This window comes from Panthera uncia (genome assembly GCF_023721935.1).
Source record: "Panthera uncia isolate 11264 chromosome C1 unlocalized genomic scaffold, Puncia_PCG_1.0 HiC_scaffold_3, whole genome shotgun sequence".
NCBI classification, from domain to species: Eukaryota; Metazoa; Chordata; class Mammalia; order Carnivora; family Felidae; genus Panthera; species Panthera uncia.
The window spans coordinates 54,231,530-54,250,059 of NW_026057584.1; the positions used below are offsets into that span (position 1 = coordinate 54,231,530).

Sequence of the window (18,530 nt, forward strand, 5' to 3'; positions counted from 1 at the left end):
AATTTACTTATTTTAAAAGACAGCATGTGCATGAGCAGGGAAGGGGCACAGAGAGAGGGAGAGAGAGAGAATACCAAGCAGGCTCCGCACTGTCAGTGCAGAGTCCCACATGGGGCTCAGTCTCATGAACCGCGAGATCATGACCTGAGCCAAAATTAAGAGTTGGATGATTAACCAACTAAGCGACCAAGGTGCCCCTGAAACTAATAGTCTTAAAGCATTTCTGTCTGTCAAGATTTATATATTTTTAACAAACTGTCATCTTTTTTACTACATAGGAATTCCATATTTCTTCCTTTGAAGAGAGGCTCATCAAAGAAATTGAATACAGAATAATAAAGACTACATTAGAAGAACTTCTTGAAGAAGATGGAGAAGAAAAGATGGCAGTTGACATTTCTGAATCTGAAGCTATTGAAGCAGGATTTGATTTAAGAATCAAGAATTATAGAATTCTTGAGGGAATGGGTGTTACTTTTCATTGCAAGATGTCTGGCTATCCATTACCCAAGGTAAAAAAATAAACATCATGCCTCCACACTACAATAAAGATATACATCATCTACAATAACTATTTTATCTAATTTTTTTCAAATATGCATATTATTTGCAGATTGCATGGTACAAAGATGGCAAGCGCATCAAACATGGAGAGAGATACCAAATGGACTTTCTGCAAGATGGCAGAGCTAGTCTGCGAATACCTGTTGTTCTTCCAGAAGATGAAGGCATCTACACCGCATTTGCCAGCAATATTAAGGGAAATGCAATTTGCTCAGGGAAATTGTATGTGGAACCTGCTGCACCTCTCAGTGCTCCGACTTACATACCTACGCCAGAATCAGTGAGCAGAATAAGGTAAGACTCAGAACAATTTGGGTTGATTAACGTTTAAATTGTTTAAAACACCAAATATCCCAATAGCAAATTGCTGTTGTGTGGGGGCCAAAAAAGTGGAGATAACACCAAAACTTGCCATTCGCAATTCAGATGATGCCAAGAGTTTTTACTTCTTGCCCCTGTGCCAGGTGAGCAAAGCATTGTCATTAGTGTGGCATGCTATTCATTTGCTGGTGCTAGAACCAATATGATGAAAACTATAAAGGTTTACTTAATACCTGATTTTACATATGTTATCTCTAATTTATACAACAACCCTGCAATGTAGGTATTCTTATTACCATTTTAGAAGTGGGGGCACTTAATCTTTGTGAGCCTATAAAAATTGTCTTAGTTCACCAGCCCTGATTGTGCCAGCACTTGAAATTCAATCCAAGCCAGTCTGGCTGCAATGGGCAAATAGGTTTTTGGTTTTTTTCAAATTAATTTCTATGTTTTCCCTTCCCTTGGATAAAAAATTATATTTCTCTTTTTCTATAAATTTATTCATTGGGTTATTTAACTGACCAACATTTATTGAGATGTTTTAGCAGTTGAATCAGAAGGGTTTGGTGACTAATTCAGGTGATGATGGAAAGACTGTATTAAGAATTATTCCAAGATTTTAAGGCTGAGTACTTGACTGTGTTGAATAATACTGACTGGGATTGAGGATATATGGAAAACATAGATTTGGGGGCAACAATAATGTATTCTGTTTTGGATCCCAGTGAGTTTGAAGTGCCTTCTAATAATATATGAAGTATATTCTAAAATAACATTAAGAAGGGGGTTTGTTTATTTTGCTTTGTTTTCTCTGTGCCTCATGAAAATATTCTGTTTTGTTTTTCAGATCCATCTCTCCACGTTCAGTGAGTAGATCTCCTATACGCATGTCTCCTGCACGCATGTCCCCTGCAAGGATGTCACCTGCACGGATGTCCCCTGCAAGAATGTCCCCTGGACGTCGGCTGGAGGAAACAGATGAGTCACAACTTGAGAGACTGTATAAGCCAGTCTTTGTGTTAAAGCCTGCTTCTTTCAAATGTTTAGAAGGACAAACTGCCAGATTTGACTTAAAGGTTGTCGGTAGACCTATGCCAGAGACCTTCTGGTTTCATGATGGTAAGTATGATAATTTTTTACTTACAAATCATTAAACACAAAAATAAGCTTATATGTATGTACAACACTTTTTAAAAAGAACTATTTTAATCTATGTTTTCTTTTTTACTTAATTTTTTACAGGCCAGCAAATTGTCAATGATTATACCCATAAAGTAGTCATTAAAGAAGATGGTACCCAATCACTGATTATTGTCCCTGCATCCCCCAGTGATTCTGGGGAATGGACTGTGGTTGCCCAAAACAGGGCAGGCAAATCTTCGATTTCAGTGATTTTAACTGTGGAAGGTATTAGCCCTTAATAAAGAAACTACCTTATTACTTGGGCTATAAACAGGTATTTCAGCCCTACTCACTCTGAATCACAAACTTTCTCTTCCAGCTGTGGAACACCAGGTAAAACCAATGTTTGTGGAAAAACTAAAAAATGTCAATATAAAGGAAGGTTCTCGACTTGAAATGAAAGTCAGAGCTACGGGTAATCCCAACCCTGACATTGTATGGCTGAAAAACAGTGACATCATTGTACCTCATAAATATCCAAGAATCATGTGAGTTTGCTTGAAAATAATAAAACTAAGCTCATTATCAAATCCAAATAACTAAAGAAGCAATAACTACTTCTGTATTGATTTTTCTTCCCTTTTTATAGAATTGAAGGCATAAAGGGAGAAGCTGCCCTCAGAATTGATTCCACTGTCAGCCAAGATTCTGCCTGGTATACTGCAACTGCTATCAATAAGGCTGGTAGAGATACTACGAGATGCAAAGTAAATGTTGAAGTTGAGTTTGCAGAGCCTGAACCAGAGAGAAAATTAATCATCCCACGAGGGACATATAGAGCAAAAGAGATTGCAGCCCCAGAACTGGAGCCCCTCCATATGCGATATGGTCAAGAGCAATGGGAAGAGGGTGACCTCTACGATAAAGAGAAACAACAGAAACCATTTTTCAAGAAAAAACTCACTTCCTTAAGACTCAAGCGCTTTGGGCCCGCCCACTTTGAGTGTAGGCTAACACCAATTGGTGACCCAACAATGGTGGTGGAATGGCTCCATGATGGGAAGCCACTTGAAGCAGCCAACAGGCTCCGTATGATCAATGAGTTTGGGTATTGCAGCCTTGATTATGGGGTTGCATATTCCAGAGACAGTGGTATCATTACTTGTAGAGCTACTAACAAATATGGAACAGATCACACATCTGCTACACTTATTGTTAAAGATGAAAAAAGTCTTGTAGAAGAGTCTCAATTGCCTGAGGGGAGGAAAGGCTTACAAAGAATTGAAGAGTTAGAGAGGATGGCTCATGAAGGTGCTCTTACAGGTGTAACAACAGATCAAAAAGAGAAGCAAAAGCCAGACATTGTTTTGTTCCCAGAGCCAGTAAGAGTACTTGAAGGGGAGACCGCTAGATTCCGTTGCCGAGTGACCGGTTACCCTCAACCCAAAGTCAACTGGTACCTCAATGGACAGCTCATTCGCAAAAGCAAAAGGTTCAGAGTTCGTTATGATGGCATTCATTATTTGGACATCGTGGACTGCAAATCATACGATACAGGGGAAGTCAAGGTTACTGCAGAAAATCCTGAAGGTGTGATAGAGCATAAAGTGAAACTTGAGATCCAACAGAGGGAAGATTTTAGGTCTGTCCTCAGACGAGCCCCTGAACCAAAGCCCGAGTTTCATGTACATGAACCTGGAAAACTTCAGTTTGAAGTACAAAAAGTAGATAGACCTGTTGATACCACTGAAACCAAGGAAGTTGTGAAGTTGAAAAGGGCTGAAAGAATTACCCATGAAAAGGTACCTGAAGAGTCAGAAGAGCTGCGCAGTAAATTCAAGCGCAGAACTGAGGAGGGATATTATGAAGCAATTACTGCTGTGGAGCTCAAGTCTCGTAAGAAGGATGAATCCTATGAAGAACTCCTAAGAAAGACAAAAGATGAACTTCTCCACTGGACCAAAGAATTAACTGAAGAGGAAAAGAAAGCCCTTGCTGAAGAAGGCAAAATCACTATCCCAACTTTTAAACCTGATAAAATTGAACTAAGTCCTAGTATGGAAGCTCCTAAAATCTTTGAAAGAATCCAAAGCCAAACAGTGGGCCAAGGATCTGACGCACACTTCCGGGTCAGAGTGGTGGGAAAACCAGATCCTGAATGTGAATGGTACAAAAATGGGGTAAAGATCGAACGCTCTGACCGAATCTACTGGTACTGGCCCGAAGACAATGTTTGTGAACTGGTCATAAGAGACGTGACTGCTGAGGATTCTGCCAGCATCATGGTGAAAGCCATCAACATAGCTGGAGAAACCTCAAGCCATGCATTCTTACTTGTCCAAGGTAATTTCGATGTCTTTGGTTTGATGGATCTGTCTCTATTTATCCATGAATATCCATTGGTGTATTTCTTTTTATTTTATTTTCCCATTATTCAAATTGTGAATTTAATATAATGTCTTTTTCCCCCCTTTTCTTGTAGCCAAGCAATCGATCATTTTCACACAGGAATTACAAGATGTTGTTGCTAAGGAAAAAGACACCATGGCAACCTTTGAATGTGAAACTTCAGAGCCATTTGTCAAAGTGAAATGGTATAAAGATGGTGTGGAGGTTCACACGGGAGATAAATATAGGATGCACTCTGACAGAAAGGTTCACTTCCTGTCCATACTGACGATTGACACATCTGATGCTGAAGACTATAGCTGTGTACTTGTGGAAGATGAAAATGTAAAAACAACAGCGAAACTTATCGTCGAAGGTAGTAAATAATAATTTCGCCATTTACTTAAGTTCTAAAGTCACCCTTAGTATGTGATTAAATTAGCTTTGCAATTTTCCTTTTATAAAAAGAACTATGTGGGAGTTGAATATAACCTCCATAGCAAGATTCCTGAATGTATACCACTAATTGAGATTATTGACAATTTGGATTTTTATTTTTTTTTCAAAATTTTTATTTCAAAATTATTGGATGGCATGACATGACATTCTTCTCTCACGTTAATGACAATTTGGATTTTTAAAAATCAAGGTTATTTTGATGCCTTATTTTTAAATTTTTACATTGAAATAAAATTCTGTTTTAAAAAAATTTTTAAATAAAATAACTTTTTGTATTGAAAATATATTCCTCAGTTCATCAGCAGGTACACATTAAGAATATTCCTGATAGCATGGGGGGATTTAAGAGACTTACAAGGAATTTTTTCTACCCCAAGTCTAGATGTGTAACTCTCAAGAAAAATTAACTTCTCTTTATCTTATGCCTCAGGTGCAGTTGTTGAGTTTGTGAAGGAACTTCAGGATATAGAAGTTCCAGAATCATTTTCAGGAGAGTTAGAGTGCATTATATCCCCAGAAAATATAGAAGGCAAATGGTATCATAACGGTGTGGAGCTGAAATCCAATGGTAAATACACAATTACATCTCGCCGTGGACGTCAGAACCTCACAGTTAAGGATGTGACCAAAGAGGACCAGGGAGAATACACCTTTGTTGTCGATGGGAAAAAGACAACCTGTAAACTAAAGATGAAACGTAAGTCTGCCTGTTCTTTTTGGCCTGAAGGGAATATCATTATGGCTTATTGATAAGAAATGATCATAACTTTCACTTTTCTCCCCATATTTCACAGCCCGTCCCATTGCTATTCTACAAGGACTTAGTGATCAAAAAGTCTGTGAAGGTGACATTGTTCAGCTTGAAGTTAAGGTCTCCTTAGAGAATGTGGAAGGTGTCTGGATGAAAGATGGCCAAGAAGTACAGCCTAGTGACAGGGTTCACATTGTGATAGACAAACAGTCACATATGCTGCTTATTGAAGACATGACTAAAGAGGATGCTGGAAATTACTCCTTCACCATTCCATCCCTTGGACTATCAACCAGTGGGCGTGTCTCTGTCTACAGTGAGTGCAACTTACATATTTTTATGTGTATATTTTTAAGTGAGGTAGAAAACTTTAATTAGCAGGCATTTAAAACAAAATTCACATTAATAAATGTGTGTGTGTGTGTGTGTGTGTGTCTGTGTCTGTGTGGTTTTGCAGGTGTTGAAGTGATAACACCTCTGAAGGATGTTAATGTGATTGAGGGTACCAAGGCTGTGCTCGAATGCAAGGTCTCAGTCCCTGATGTGACTTCTGTTAAATGGTACTTAAATGATGAACAAATCAAGCCTGATGATCGTGTACAAGCCATCGTCAAAGGCACTAAGCAGCGACTAGTGATTAACCGGACCCACGCCTCAGATGAAGGACCTTACAAGCTGATGGTTGGCAGAGTCGAAACTAGCTGTGATCTTTCTGTGGAAAGTAAGGATTCTTCCATTTAACTTATTATAGTTTTAAGCATTCTATTTTCCCAGTGTAATATTAACCAAGTGTTTATTTTCTTTTTCCCCAGAAATTAAAATTATCAGAGGTCTTCGTGACCTTACCTGTACAGAAACCCAAAATGTGGTCTTAGAAGTTGAGCTATCCCACTCAGGAATTGATGTTTTGTGGAATTTTAAGGACAAAGAAATCACACCCAGTTCCAAATATAAAATTGAAGCTCATGGAAAAATATATAAGCTGACAGTTCTAAATATGATGAAAGATGATGAAGGAAAATATACATTTTTTGCTGGAGAAAATATGACATCTGGAAAACTTACTGTGGCAGGTTGGTACATTTGTCATTCAATCTGAGTTCTTATGTAGGGTACTTATTTCAATTTAAGAAATTGTGGCCCATTTCCTTCCAAATTCCCATCAGGTTCCTTCTTCCATGCCTCTGCTTATGCTGTTCTCAAAGTCAGGAGTCCCTTCAACACTTTCCCCACCATGTGCTTCTAGGGAGACCTACCTCAAATGCCATCTTTTTGTGAAGCCTTCCTTAATCTTCTCATTTGTGTAAGATCTTACTCCAACAACCTCAGGATTGTTTTGTGTGTGTCTCTTCCATGGCCTTTATCACATACTTTTCTCATTGCCCATTTCTTCTTCTCACACCAGAGTATAAACTCTTCCAATCTGGAATTTTGCTTCTTTCCCATCTTTGTTCTCTAACATATTGCACGTGATAGATGATCGATAAACATTTGTTGAACTGAGCTTTATTTAAACTTTCCTACTCTAAAGGTGTATTTCTTTTTTTTTAATCATTCTTATTTCTTCAACTTTTGTTTCTTTTGTTCCCTTCATACTTGTTTTATGAACCCAGTGAAAATTTTAAAATATAACTCAATGTATCTGTATATCTCTTTCTTGTGACATGAAGTAGACCATTCTCATTCAGCAGAAATCCCTAGTTTCAAAATGGAGAACCAAAAGCATAAATCAATTGCTAAGAAAAAAACTAGAAGTCATCATTAATTTGCTTGGTTTATTACAATTTAATTACTGAGGAGTTGAGATATGACATCGAGATTAAATTGCGTAGTCCATATGGGAATTGTGTGTCCCACTTCGTATGAGTTACCTAGATTATGCTTTATTACATTATAATATTTCTGCAGATATTTGACTATGAAAAACACTTCTGAAACAAAATTTTGGATCCTGCACTCTGACATGTGTAATATAAATTGCATGTTTTTAAATGTGTGCAAACAAGAAAAAACTATGAGCCCTTATATTATTTCACTCAACATTTTTTAAGGCTCTACCATAGGCAAGGACTGCTAGAAGCACAGGACACAAAAACAAATGAGGCATGATATTTTTTCTTGAGGAATTCACAATTTTTAGAGAGGGACAGATACATCAGTAACTAACTTGCTGAAGGAGCAATTTTTTCTGCCAGTGAATGATGGCCATGGAGACAAAGGGGGAAGCTTCATAAAAGAGATGACAGTTGTTAAAATAGTGATTTTTTAGTACATAAGAATCTCTTATCTTACAGAAACATTGATGACTGTATATTTTGTTTAGCACATCTTTTCCCAATCAAATATTAGACACATTTGCAGGAAACAATCCTTAGAAGACTAGGTAGAATGCTTTTGAAGAAGGAATTGAGTTAGAGGCCATCCATGTGGTATGGTTCTTAGAATTCAGTAGTAATTTACCGGTTGCTTTCCCTTTGCAAAACCTTCCTGATTCCAGTATTTTCCTTATCAGTCATGCAAACTTAGAATAGGGGTTTCTGTGATATCTTCTCAATATGGGCAACGATAATTCTATTCGACAGTTCATTATATTCAAAATCATGTTTTAAAATTTGATATTTTATATTTAATTGTGCAAAGATTTCCTTTTTGTATAAATATTTTTTTAAAGGACTCACACTTGTACCTCTCTTGTTCCAAAGGGGGGGCCATCTCTAAGCCACTCACCGATCAGACTGTGGCTGAATCACAGGAAGCTGTGTTTGAATGTGAAGTTGCCAACCCAGATGCTGAAGGAGAATGGCTGAAGGATGGCAAACACCTACCGCTGAGTAACAACATCAGAAGTGAATCTGATGACCACAAAAGGAGACTGATCATTGCTGCCACCAAATTAGATGACATGGGAGAATATACCTACAAGGTGGCCACCTCCAAAACATCTGCCAAACTCAAAGTTGAAGGTTAGTGATATAATAACAGATTTATCCATTCCACATTATATTATCTTCTTGATGGCTCTCGTTTTAAAAGTCAATGGTATAATTATTTTGGATGTCATGAATCATGATTTCATAAAATCATTATAAACTCTCCAAACTTTCTAAGCCATATACACAGGGCACAAAATTGCTTATAAGATGTGTTTCTGTGCAGAAGCCATTTCTTAGGTTCCAGCTTGGAGGAACAGCTTAATGAGATGCTCTCATTCTCCACCCTTCTTTTGTTCTTCTCCAGTCTATTAAGCTATTAGTATACAGCTGTGCAAACTTCATCTCATTCAAGTGTAGAAAAATCATTGCACAGTGTACATTTTAAACTGGATTCCAGGTTTTCGTAAATAATCTCAAGGTATCTTTTAAAATAGAGGTGCTGCATAAACCACAAAAGTTTTGATAACCGTTCTTTTGCAAGATGACCAGGTAATGATCTCATTCCAGGAATTCTTTTACTTGATGATACCATTTTTATTTCCTAAATCAATCATAAATTTGTCTCCAGCTGTCAAAATTAAGAAGACTCTGAAGAACCTCACGGTGACAGAGACACAGGATGCCGTTTTCACTGTGGAACTCACACACCCTAACGTAAAGGGTGTCCAATGGATCAAAAATGGGGTTGTGCTACGATCCAATGACAAGTATGACATCTCGGTCAAAGGAACAGTTTACACTCTGAGGATTAAAAACTGTGCTGTTGTGGATGAATCCGTGTATGGCTTCAAGCTTGGAAAGCTAGGAGCCAGTGCCAGACTGCACGTTGAGAGTAAGTTGATTCAGAAACACTTTACAAGTAGCCGGTTAATGGTTACCGCTAAGTTAACCCATATCCCTGAATTGTTTCAACTTTCCTCATTAGCTGTCAAGATCATTAAAAAGCCAAAAGATGTGACCGCCTTGGAAAATGCCACCGTTGCCTTCGAAGTTAGTGTTTCCCATGACACGGTTCCAGTAAAATGGTTCCACAAGAATGTGGAGATTAAGCCAAGTGACAAACACAGACTGGTCTCAGAAAGGAAGGTCCACAAACTGATGCTGCAGCATATTTCCCCCTCGGATGCTGGGGAATATACAGCGGTGGTGGGACAATTGGAATGCAAAGCTAAACTTTTCGTGGAGAGTAAGTATGAGACAGCCCCCTATGGCGTTTCCCTAGATGATCCGCATGTGTTCATTTTTTGGTTGGTTGGTTTCATCCGCTTTTTAAAAAAATAATATATACTAACTGAAATACTCTTTGGTTTTCCCAAGCATTGCATATTACAAAAACCATGAAAAACATTGAGGTACCTGAGACGAAAAATGCCTCCTTTGAGTGTGAGGTGTCCCACTTCAATGTCCCTTCCATGTGGCTGAAGAATGGCGTGGAGATTGAGATGAGTGAGAAGTTCAAGATAGTCGTGCAAGGGAAACTCCACCAGCTGATCATCATGAACACCAGCACAGAGGACTCCGCAGAATACACATTTGTCTGCGGCAATGACCAAGTCAGCGCCACCCTGAAAGTGACCCGTAAGTACACAGGCAAAAAAGCTGTATAAAATATTCGGGAAACTCCTGGTTATTCCGTATTCTACACCTTTCCTTCCTAACCAGTTAACCCACTCAAAAATCCTTGATTGACACATCTACTATGTGTGCACACTTAGGCACTAGTATCTCTATCTGTTTAAAATTTTCTGATTAGAGTAGCCTGGAAAGGCTACCTACAAAGATGCTCTAGTGTCTATCACTAGCTCTTTCTGCTTGGCCTTGTCCTGTTGTAGAGGGGTACCTGGAAGCTCTCACAGCTCATATCCCTGAACTACAATCACCTTAGCAGACATACTAAACACATCCCTAGTTTTCACTCTGTGCTTGTTGTAACTCACATCATGCTGACACAAAGTCTCCTTGGGTGTATTTTCTTCCCCTTTGCAGCAATCATGATTACATCCATGCTGAAAGACATCAATGCTGAAGAAAAAGACACCATTACCTTTGAGGTAACCGTGAACTATGAAGGCATCTCATACAAATGGTTAAAGAATGGTGTGGAAATCAAATCAACTGACAGGTGCCAGATGAGAACCAAAAAGCTCACGCACTCACTGAACATCAGGAACGTGCACTTTGGGGATGCAGCTGAGTACACCTTTGTGGCTGGAAAAGCTACATCAACAGCCACCCTTTATGTGGAAGGTATGGTTTCACAAACGTCCTATCCTTAAAAATAAATGCGAATACACTGTGCGAATTAATTCACTAATTAGTGAATGGAAAAATAAAATGTGGGTATCCATGTCACGAAATAATGTTAGCAATAAAAAGCCAGTGCTGGTACATGCTACAACATGGATGAATCTTAAAAACTTAACGCTAAGTGAAAGAAGCCAGTCCCAAAGGACCATATATTGTGTGATTCCATTTATAGGAAATGTCAGAATACACAAATCTGTAGAGACACAGATTTGTCTCTAAATCTGAGGGCAGACAGTAGAAGGTGTCTGGAGGGTGATGGCTGAGGGGTGCATGGTTTCTTTCTGGGGTAATGGGAATATTTGAACATTGATCATGGTAATTGTTGCATGACTCTGACTATACTGAAGGCCACTGAATCGAACACTTTAAACAGGTGAATTGTATACTAAGTAAGTTATGTCATAAGGCTGTTAGAAAGGTTAATTTTTTTGCATGCTGTTTCCCAGCTCGTCATATAGAATTTAGGAAACACATTAAGGACATCAAGGTTCTCGAGAAGAAGCGAGCCATGTTTGAATGTGAAGTTTCTGAACCTGACATCACTGTCCAGTGGATGAAAGATGGCCAAGAACTGCCGATTGTGGATAGGTCAGTCGTTTTGTTTTGCCGCGTTCAAGGAATGCGCAGTTTGCTTTGAGTCACTGTGCGTTGAACTTCAATTTCCATTTCATCTACAGAATAAAGATACAGAAGGAGAAATACGTCCACCGCCTCCTGATCCCATCCACCCGCATGTCTGATGCCGGGCAATACGCAGTGGTGGCAGGAGGCAACATATCCACTGCTAACCTCTTTGTAGAGGGCAGAGATGTTCGCATCCGGAGTATTAAAAAGTCGGTTCAGGTATTGTCTACATGCTGAATTTTGGGAGACATCATCAGGAGCCTGTAATCCATAGTTTGGTATTCTAATTTTTTAACTTTAGAATTTTCTAAGCACAGTCTTCTAAAGAATGAAAACAGCTGATCCCTGCTGGCTTAGACTCTTGATCTGACATCAATTTAGTCACAGTTTTCCCTCACTTAGGGAAATGGTGTGTCCTTAGCAGCTGTCTAGATACTCTAATTAAAGCAGCTGTGGAAACTTCACTGTCTAACAAATGGCCACCTGCCAAGCCGCACAAACCAGAAAAGAACTAAAATTTAAGTTGCGGTGTTTACACAGCAGCTAGAACTCAGGGAATTTAGAACAAGGTGGCATTTCCTCAGAAGCCTTCTGTTATGGAGAGGCAGGTATGTAGGGACTTGGCTGGAAACACTTCCTCTGAGGTCCAAGAGGAAGACCGGTGCGGGCAAAGCTGGATTCCTAGCAAACATGCTGAGCCAGACACCTCTGCTCTCTACCACATGTGCAGAATTTATTCTCATGAGGGCCAGTCTTCTCAAATGATGTAATGGAGATAACATGGTAAGAGAAGTGTCGTTAGAGTTCAGATTTATCATATTGCTCGTCTAAGGAGAACCGGGCCACTCAGGCCACCTGAATAAATCTTCTGTCCTTTATTGTCTGATTCTGAACCTTGATTTCCTCACTCTTAAAAACGAGGATAATAGCTTCCACCTACCCCAGTAGATTCTTGTTCCTACCCCATGAAATCAAATTGAGTACTAACTTAGAAGAGCTTTGTCGAAAATAAAAAGCCCATGGGCATAAAGTGTCATTATTTCTGTTATTATTAGTTAAGAAGCAAACATTTAAGGACTCGAACATGGTCTCTTTGGGGGCAGCATCTCTCCTCAGTGCAGGTATAAGCATGATTTCTACAGAAGAAGTTAGGGCACCAATTGTCCAAGGATATGCAGGACAAATCAGAATGTGACACAACCAGTCAGCTTTTTATATCGTAATGGATAAGTTTGGCACACTCTTGAAATAAGCCGTTTTAGAAACAGGTCAAAACTGAAAGGAAACCGGGGCTTCAATTCTCTTTTTCTGTTGTTCCATCAAAAGGTTATTGAGAAACAACGTGCTGTGGTTGAGTTTGAGGTCAACGAAGATGATGTGGATGCCCACTGGTATAAAGACGGCATTGAAATCAACTTCCAAATTCAAGAACGATACCAGTATGTGGTGGAGAGAAGAATCCACAGGATGTTTATCTCTGAGACCAGGCATAGCGATGCCGGCGAATACACCTTTGTGGCAGGAAGGAACAGGAGTTCTGTTACACTCTATGTCAATGGTAGGTGGAGATATTGATGTGTTTTGTGAATCCAGCTAGAGTAATCCTCTTCTTTAAGTTCCTAAAGTGCTGATAGTTTCTGGGAAATCTCTAGGGAAGCCATGGTCCTTGTATGCTTGCAACTACATTTATTTTCACATCATTTCCTGGTAAAGGGACAGCAGCTATTAAAAAGACTTAAAGATGTCATTTCTTGAAAGTGCCTAGTGGCTGGATCTTCATTGAGTTGGTCAACACTATTTAATAGCCACTGTATGTCAATTATAATAGACCCCCAATGGGTTTCTAGATACAGAATTCAGCTGGTCAAGTTTTCTGCCCTTGGCCCCAAGTGCTTAAGTACCAGTAGACTTACCAAGCCATAGGGTCATTTCCTTTGAGAAAACCCAAAGGTCCTCTTTGAGGCCCCAGAGGGCCTAGACAGCCACAGGCAATGTTCAACTAGGTTTTCTCTGCCCCAAGCCCTAGGATCATAGGCTCTTACTTTTAGGGGAAATTCCACATGCTACCAAAGGCTCAGAGGGGTGCCATTAAACCATTTTCTTTCTTCATTACAAACCTTAGAGCTGAATTTGAAGCTGACCTGGAAATGAGACTAACCTAAATAGAGAAAATGGACCATTCATCCCTATTTTAATTTTGAGTCATATCTGTCTGCACAAATACCCCTGAGGCAGATGAAGGAACTCTAGGAAAATCTCAAGTTAATAAAAAAGAACCATATTGCCAACATTCCCTCAGTCCCTAGGAGACCAAGTGATCATGATATCCAGTTCTTATTATTTCTATATTAGTGGTGGATAGACTGAGGCACAGAGAAGTAAAGGTCAGAAACCAGCCTCACAGGAGTCTTTTCTCCCCATCTCTGTGTTCAGTAAACTAGCTAGTTCCCCTCACTCATCACAACACAGACAAGATGCTTTACTTAGGATAGCAGGAAAGTGAGTTTTTTTCAATCTACCTAATTGCCTCTAACTAGATCTGGAATAACATGTATTCTTACCTTCGTAGTTACTGATTGTGCTTCATTGGCACCTATATATAAAGAAATGACTATGACACATACACAAATACTTGGAAAACAAACCAGTATGAAATGAACCACATCACCACATGGTTTGTCCAAATGATGTAAAATTAGGTAGCACGTGGCAGTTGTTCTCACAATTTTTTTAGTTTTGAGAGAGAGAAAGAGAGAAAGAGAGAGAGAATGAGTGGGGGAGGGGCAGAGAGAGAGAGGAACAGAGGATCCAAAGCAGACTCTGTGCTGACAGCGCAGAGCCTGACATGGGGCTCGAACTCGCCAACCTCAAGATCACGACCTGAGCTAAAGTCAGGCGCTTAACTGACTGAGCCACCCAGGCACCCCTGTTCTAGCATTTTTAGGGTACTGTGCATCACTGTACCCCCACCCAGACCCCAACATGCAAAGGGGCGATCACCTTATGTTGACAAGTTCAACACTCGCAGCAACACCCCGTCACCAGGCCTCAAATAGAAGTACCTTCCTAAAGTTATTCTCTCTCCTCGAGGACAAAATTCCAAATGTTTTCTTCCTTCCCAGCACAAAGAACATTACAATATTCTGAGGCAAGTAAAGTTATCATAATTCCAAAGTTTTGTTTGTGGGCACTGGCCACAAATGAACACAGACTTTCACGTGCTCTCCTGTGTTGTCATGTTTTTTCACAAGCTGTTTGTTTTCATTTACTCCCAGCTCCAGAACCGCCCCAAATTCTGCAGGAGCTCCAGCCTGTCACTGTGCAGTCTGGCAAGCCTGCCCGCTTCTGTGCTGTGATATCTGGCAGACCACAGCCCAAAATTTCCTGGTACAAGGAAGAGCAGCTGCTTTCCACTGGCTTCAAGTGCAAATTCCTTCACGACGGGCAAGAGTACACGCTCTTGCTAATTGAAGCCTTCCCAGAGGACGCGGCTGTTTATACCTGTGAAGCCAAGAATGACTATGGAGTAGCCACGACGTCCGCTTCCCTCTCCGTGGAAGGTAGAAAGGCCTCGCTAGCCTCAGCTTAAAATAAAACCTAAGAAACCCGCTTTTTGTGTGTTGTCCCACTGCATTTATGAATACAATTTGGAGCTCATACAAGTGGATTGCTGCTCAGCTTTCAGAAAGTGCCCTGATGCCACATGAATTAAGATAAATCCACGTGCTCCATTCTTCTTTGAGGTCTGCAGGTGATTTAATCCTGACGCATCTTGTGGTCCCTTTCTTTAGTTCCGGAAGTCGTGTCTCCAGATCAGGAAATGCCAGTTTATCCTCCTGCTATCATTACCCCACTTCAGGACACCGTCACTTCTGAGGGACAGCCAGCCCGTTTTCAGTGCAGAGTTTCTGGAACAGGTAGGTTCATGAGCAAAGGTATCGTTGCTAATACTTACACAGAATGATCTGAGGAGAGCTTTCTCACATTTTCCTCCATCACAGACACCTCCCAGGCATAATTTGACTCCTAATGGGAATCTTGCAGAAGACTTACTTGAATTACTGAACTAAGGAATAGACCATGTTTACCGCTCCTGAACTGTAGCATCAAAAGTAAGGGCATTATAATCCGAGAAGTTAGATTTGAATTGTAGCTCCCCTGTGTGACCTTAGGCAAATATATTATTTCTCTGTCTCTCTTTTCCTCATGAGTAAAGTAAGAATAGTATTGCCTTTGATCTTAGAACATACATTTCACAAGGGCAGGGATTCTGTCTTAGCATCTAAAACCTGGTGCCTAAAAAGGCAGTGGCTACTAGAAGGTAAGACCCTTGGCAGTGAGGGTGAATCCTTGTCCTAGGATAGCTTCATACATAGTGGATAGTCAATATGTACTTGTTAACTGGACAAAAGAATGATTATCAAATGACTAATACCAATGAGGATCGTGTTAGATAACACACACCAGCGCGTAGCACAGTGTTCATCATATAGTAACCCTCAGTTGGTTAGCTGTATGCTCTTTAATTGGGGCATGCTTCCCAAACACCCACGGCCCTGTCTCACAGCCTCAGGAGTCTGATGTTGGTAGAATGAGGCAAAATATTTGCAGCTCTTTCAAGCCAATTATGATTGTAAATTTATCTCAGGTAGGGGAAAAGTAAATCAAATGAAAGTCACTCTCATATTCTTGGCCCTTATGCCCACCAAAGGGAAATTCTTAGAGCTTAGCTTCATAGCACTCCTAGTTAAGTGTAGGTTTATTTTTATGCTTCTTCCATTGGTTTATGACCCAATCTCTGCATTGCCATGAGCCATTTTTGTAAACAAGTCAGTATTTCAATTGGCCTTCTAAAACCTGATGATTTCCTCCTCTGAGGTGAAGATGCTGATCTAGAAACCAAATGGACCTGTTTGATTTTTATGAGTATAATGAAAAGATAATTAATGATGTAGGTAAAGCATCTATAGGCCTGGCTGGCAAGTGACTGGTGCTCAATACATTAATCTTACTATAGCTATAGAGGGGAATTATATAAACATAAAAGTCTGGTAGTGGGCAACCAACATGGAGAAATACCATAGACTTTGTGAGTTTGAGAAACACTAAATATTAAGAAATAAGATCTGATTTGATAATATCCTACTAACACAGTAAAGAAAAGGCATTTTAATATCAAATTCATTAAAGACACACTAAATAATTTGTCCTTCCATTGAATTTTTAGAGGAAAAATTTCAAATCAATATACATATATATGGGTCGTTTAAAGCAGTAGTCTTTATATAGTACTCTTCAGTTTATAAATAATATTATAGTTTTGCCTTTAAGGTATTACAAAAATATGTTTTAAGCCTTTCATAAGACTCCAATTGGGGGACGCCTGGGTGGCTCAGTTGGTTGGGCATCCCATTCTTGGTTTCTGCTCAGGTCATGATTCCAGGGTTGTGGGATCAAGCTCGCATCAGGCTCCATGCTAAGGGTGGAGCCTGCTTAAGATTCCCTCTCTCTCCCTCTGCCTTTCTCCCCTGCTCACACACACATGTTCTCTCCCTCTCTAAAATAATAATAATAATAATAATAATAATAATAATAATAATTTTTTTTAAAAAGACTCCAATTGGGGTAGAAAGAGAAAAATATCTTTTTCATATGACTGACATCTTTAAATGTTTAAATGGACTTTATAAATTTATGGATTACTAACTCTTTATGTGTGGTACTATTTATACACATATAGAGATTTGAGCATCCTCTTGCAAATGTATTTTCTATATGGCAAAATTTAAGTTCTTTAAGTAAAATGCCCTTTTAAAAGCTTACCAAATCATAAAGGTTGATGCCCCTGGGACTAAATATATTTACACAACTTTCTCTGAGCAAGTATTACCCTAGGAAAGTATTACCCTAGGAAATTCAGCCCTGCCTTCTACAAATGTGAAAAAAATTATCAGTCTTCAGAAACCTCAGTCACATGTTTTTGGAATTCAATACATACTGAAGCATGGAACTTGGCCCTCTGCAATCTAGTGGTGCTTTTATGAGAAACTGTTGCCTACTGAAGGTCTCTGGTGCCACCTACTGGTGGAAAAGCAATTTGTAAAAGCAGAATTTTAAAACGTAATAAAGCTACATTTTTACCAATGTTTATTCTACAGATAATCAGTATCATTTAAAGGCTTACTGAGCAACAGCTAGCTAAATAAAATGATAAGTAGTCTGGCAATGATGGGTTCCTGTTGTTCATTTAAGTAACTCTTCAGTTTTATTCGACCGCTATTGAAACATTACACTAGCTGCTAGGGATGCCAGACCTGGCTTTCATAGAATTGAGTGTAGGTGAGGAGACACACGTACACAACTAGATCCCAAGGTTGTAAGTGCCATAACAGCCCACGTACTCAGCGCTGACTGTTTGCAACATGAACAGAGATGCACAGACTAGGCATTGAAAAATCAACAGGATCCTTGAACACAGCAGTATTCTAGGCAGAGAACGACATTTACAAAGTCATAAAAGCTTGCAAGGGTACTTCATGTGCTGGAAACGACAAGTGGCTTAAGTATGGTTGGAAAGTGGTGTGATAAGTGGATGAGAAGGCCAGAAAAGAAGGCAAGGGCTAGGTAGTAAAGGTTTGGTATTCTATGCTTAGGATTTTAGATTTTACCTTGTTTATACTAAGGAGCAACTGAAGGATTTTTAAGCCCCTGGGTAACATGATTTACTTTTTTAGAGACACTGCTGTGGTAGTGAAAAGAGGAATGGTCAGATGTGGGAGGTGAGACCAGGTGAGGACCAAGGGAGAGGCCATCCTAACAGGCTTGGAAGGTGCTGACAAGGCCCTCAATTAGGGGAATCGGGAGAAAAAAGGGTGTATATTGAATTCAAGAGGTGGAATGAACAGAATTTAGGGACCAAATACAATGGAGTAATAGAATGGGGAGCAGGGACAGTGGAGAGGCCTCACGGAAGCCAAAAGAGGCCAGTGACCAACACAGAAAGGGGCAGCCCAGTCAGAAGCACCAAATCCATTACCAAGAGAGGTCTCACCTGTTAGCTT

The 18,530-nt window shown here is 39.7% G+C and overlaps 1 protein-coding gene across 50 annotated transcripts in view; it reads left to right on the top strand.

The window, feature by feature from the left end:
• The window catches only part of TTN (titin), a 275,095-nt gene that overhangs the window by 28,218 nt on the left and 228,347 nt on the right, over positions 1-18,530 (top strand). For all 50 annotated transcript variants that reach the window (XM_049615442.1, XM_049615431.1, XM_049615432.1 and 47 more), the window contains 21 exons: positions 279-512; positions 614-858; positions 1,733-2,004; positions 2,128-2,292; positions 2,387-2,555; positions 2,657-4,350; positions 4,490-4,771; positions 5,285-5,551; positions 5,649-5,921; positions 6,063-6,326; positions 6,418-6,678; positions 8,308-8,568; positions 9,107-9,370; positions 9,464-9,724; positions 9,856-10,116; positions 10,525-10,785; positions 11,292-11,433; positions 11,523-11,688; positions 12,796-13,027; positions 14,745-15,029; positions 15,261-15,386. In XM_049615442.1, the coding sequence (XP_049471399.1) occupies positions 279-512; positions 614-858; positions 1,733-2,004; positions 2,128-2,292; positions 2,387-2,555; positions 2,657-4,350; positions 4,490-4,771; positions 5,285-5,551; positions 5,649-5,921; positions 6,063-6,326; positions 6,418-6,678; positions 8,308-8,568; positions 9,107-9,370; positions 9,464-9,724; positions 9,856-10,116; positions 10,525-10,785; positions 11,292-11,433; positions 11,523-11,688; positions 12,796-13,027; positions 14,745-15,029; positions 15,261-15,386 (6,385 nt within the window). The remainder of the gene's footprint in view (positions 1-278; positions 513-613; positions 859-1,732; positions 2,005-2,127; positions 2,293-2,386; positions 2,556-2,656; positions 4,351-4,489; positions 4,772-5,284; positions 5,552-5,648; positions 5,922-6,062; positions 6,327-6,417; positions 6,679-8,307; positions 8,569-9,106; positions 9,371-9,463; positions 9,725-9,855; positions 10,117-10,524; positions 10,786-11,291; positions 11,434-11,522; positions 11,689-12,795; positions 13,028-14,744; positions 15,030-15,260; positions 15,387-18,530) is intronic.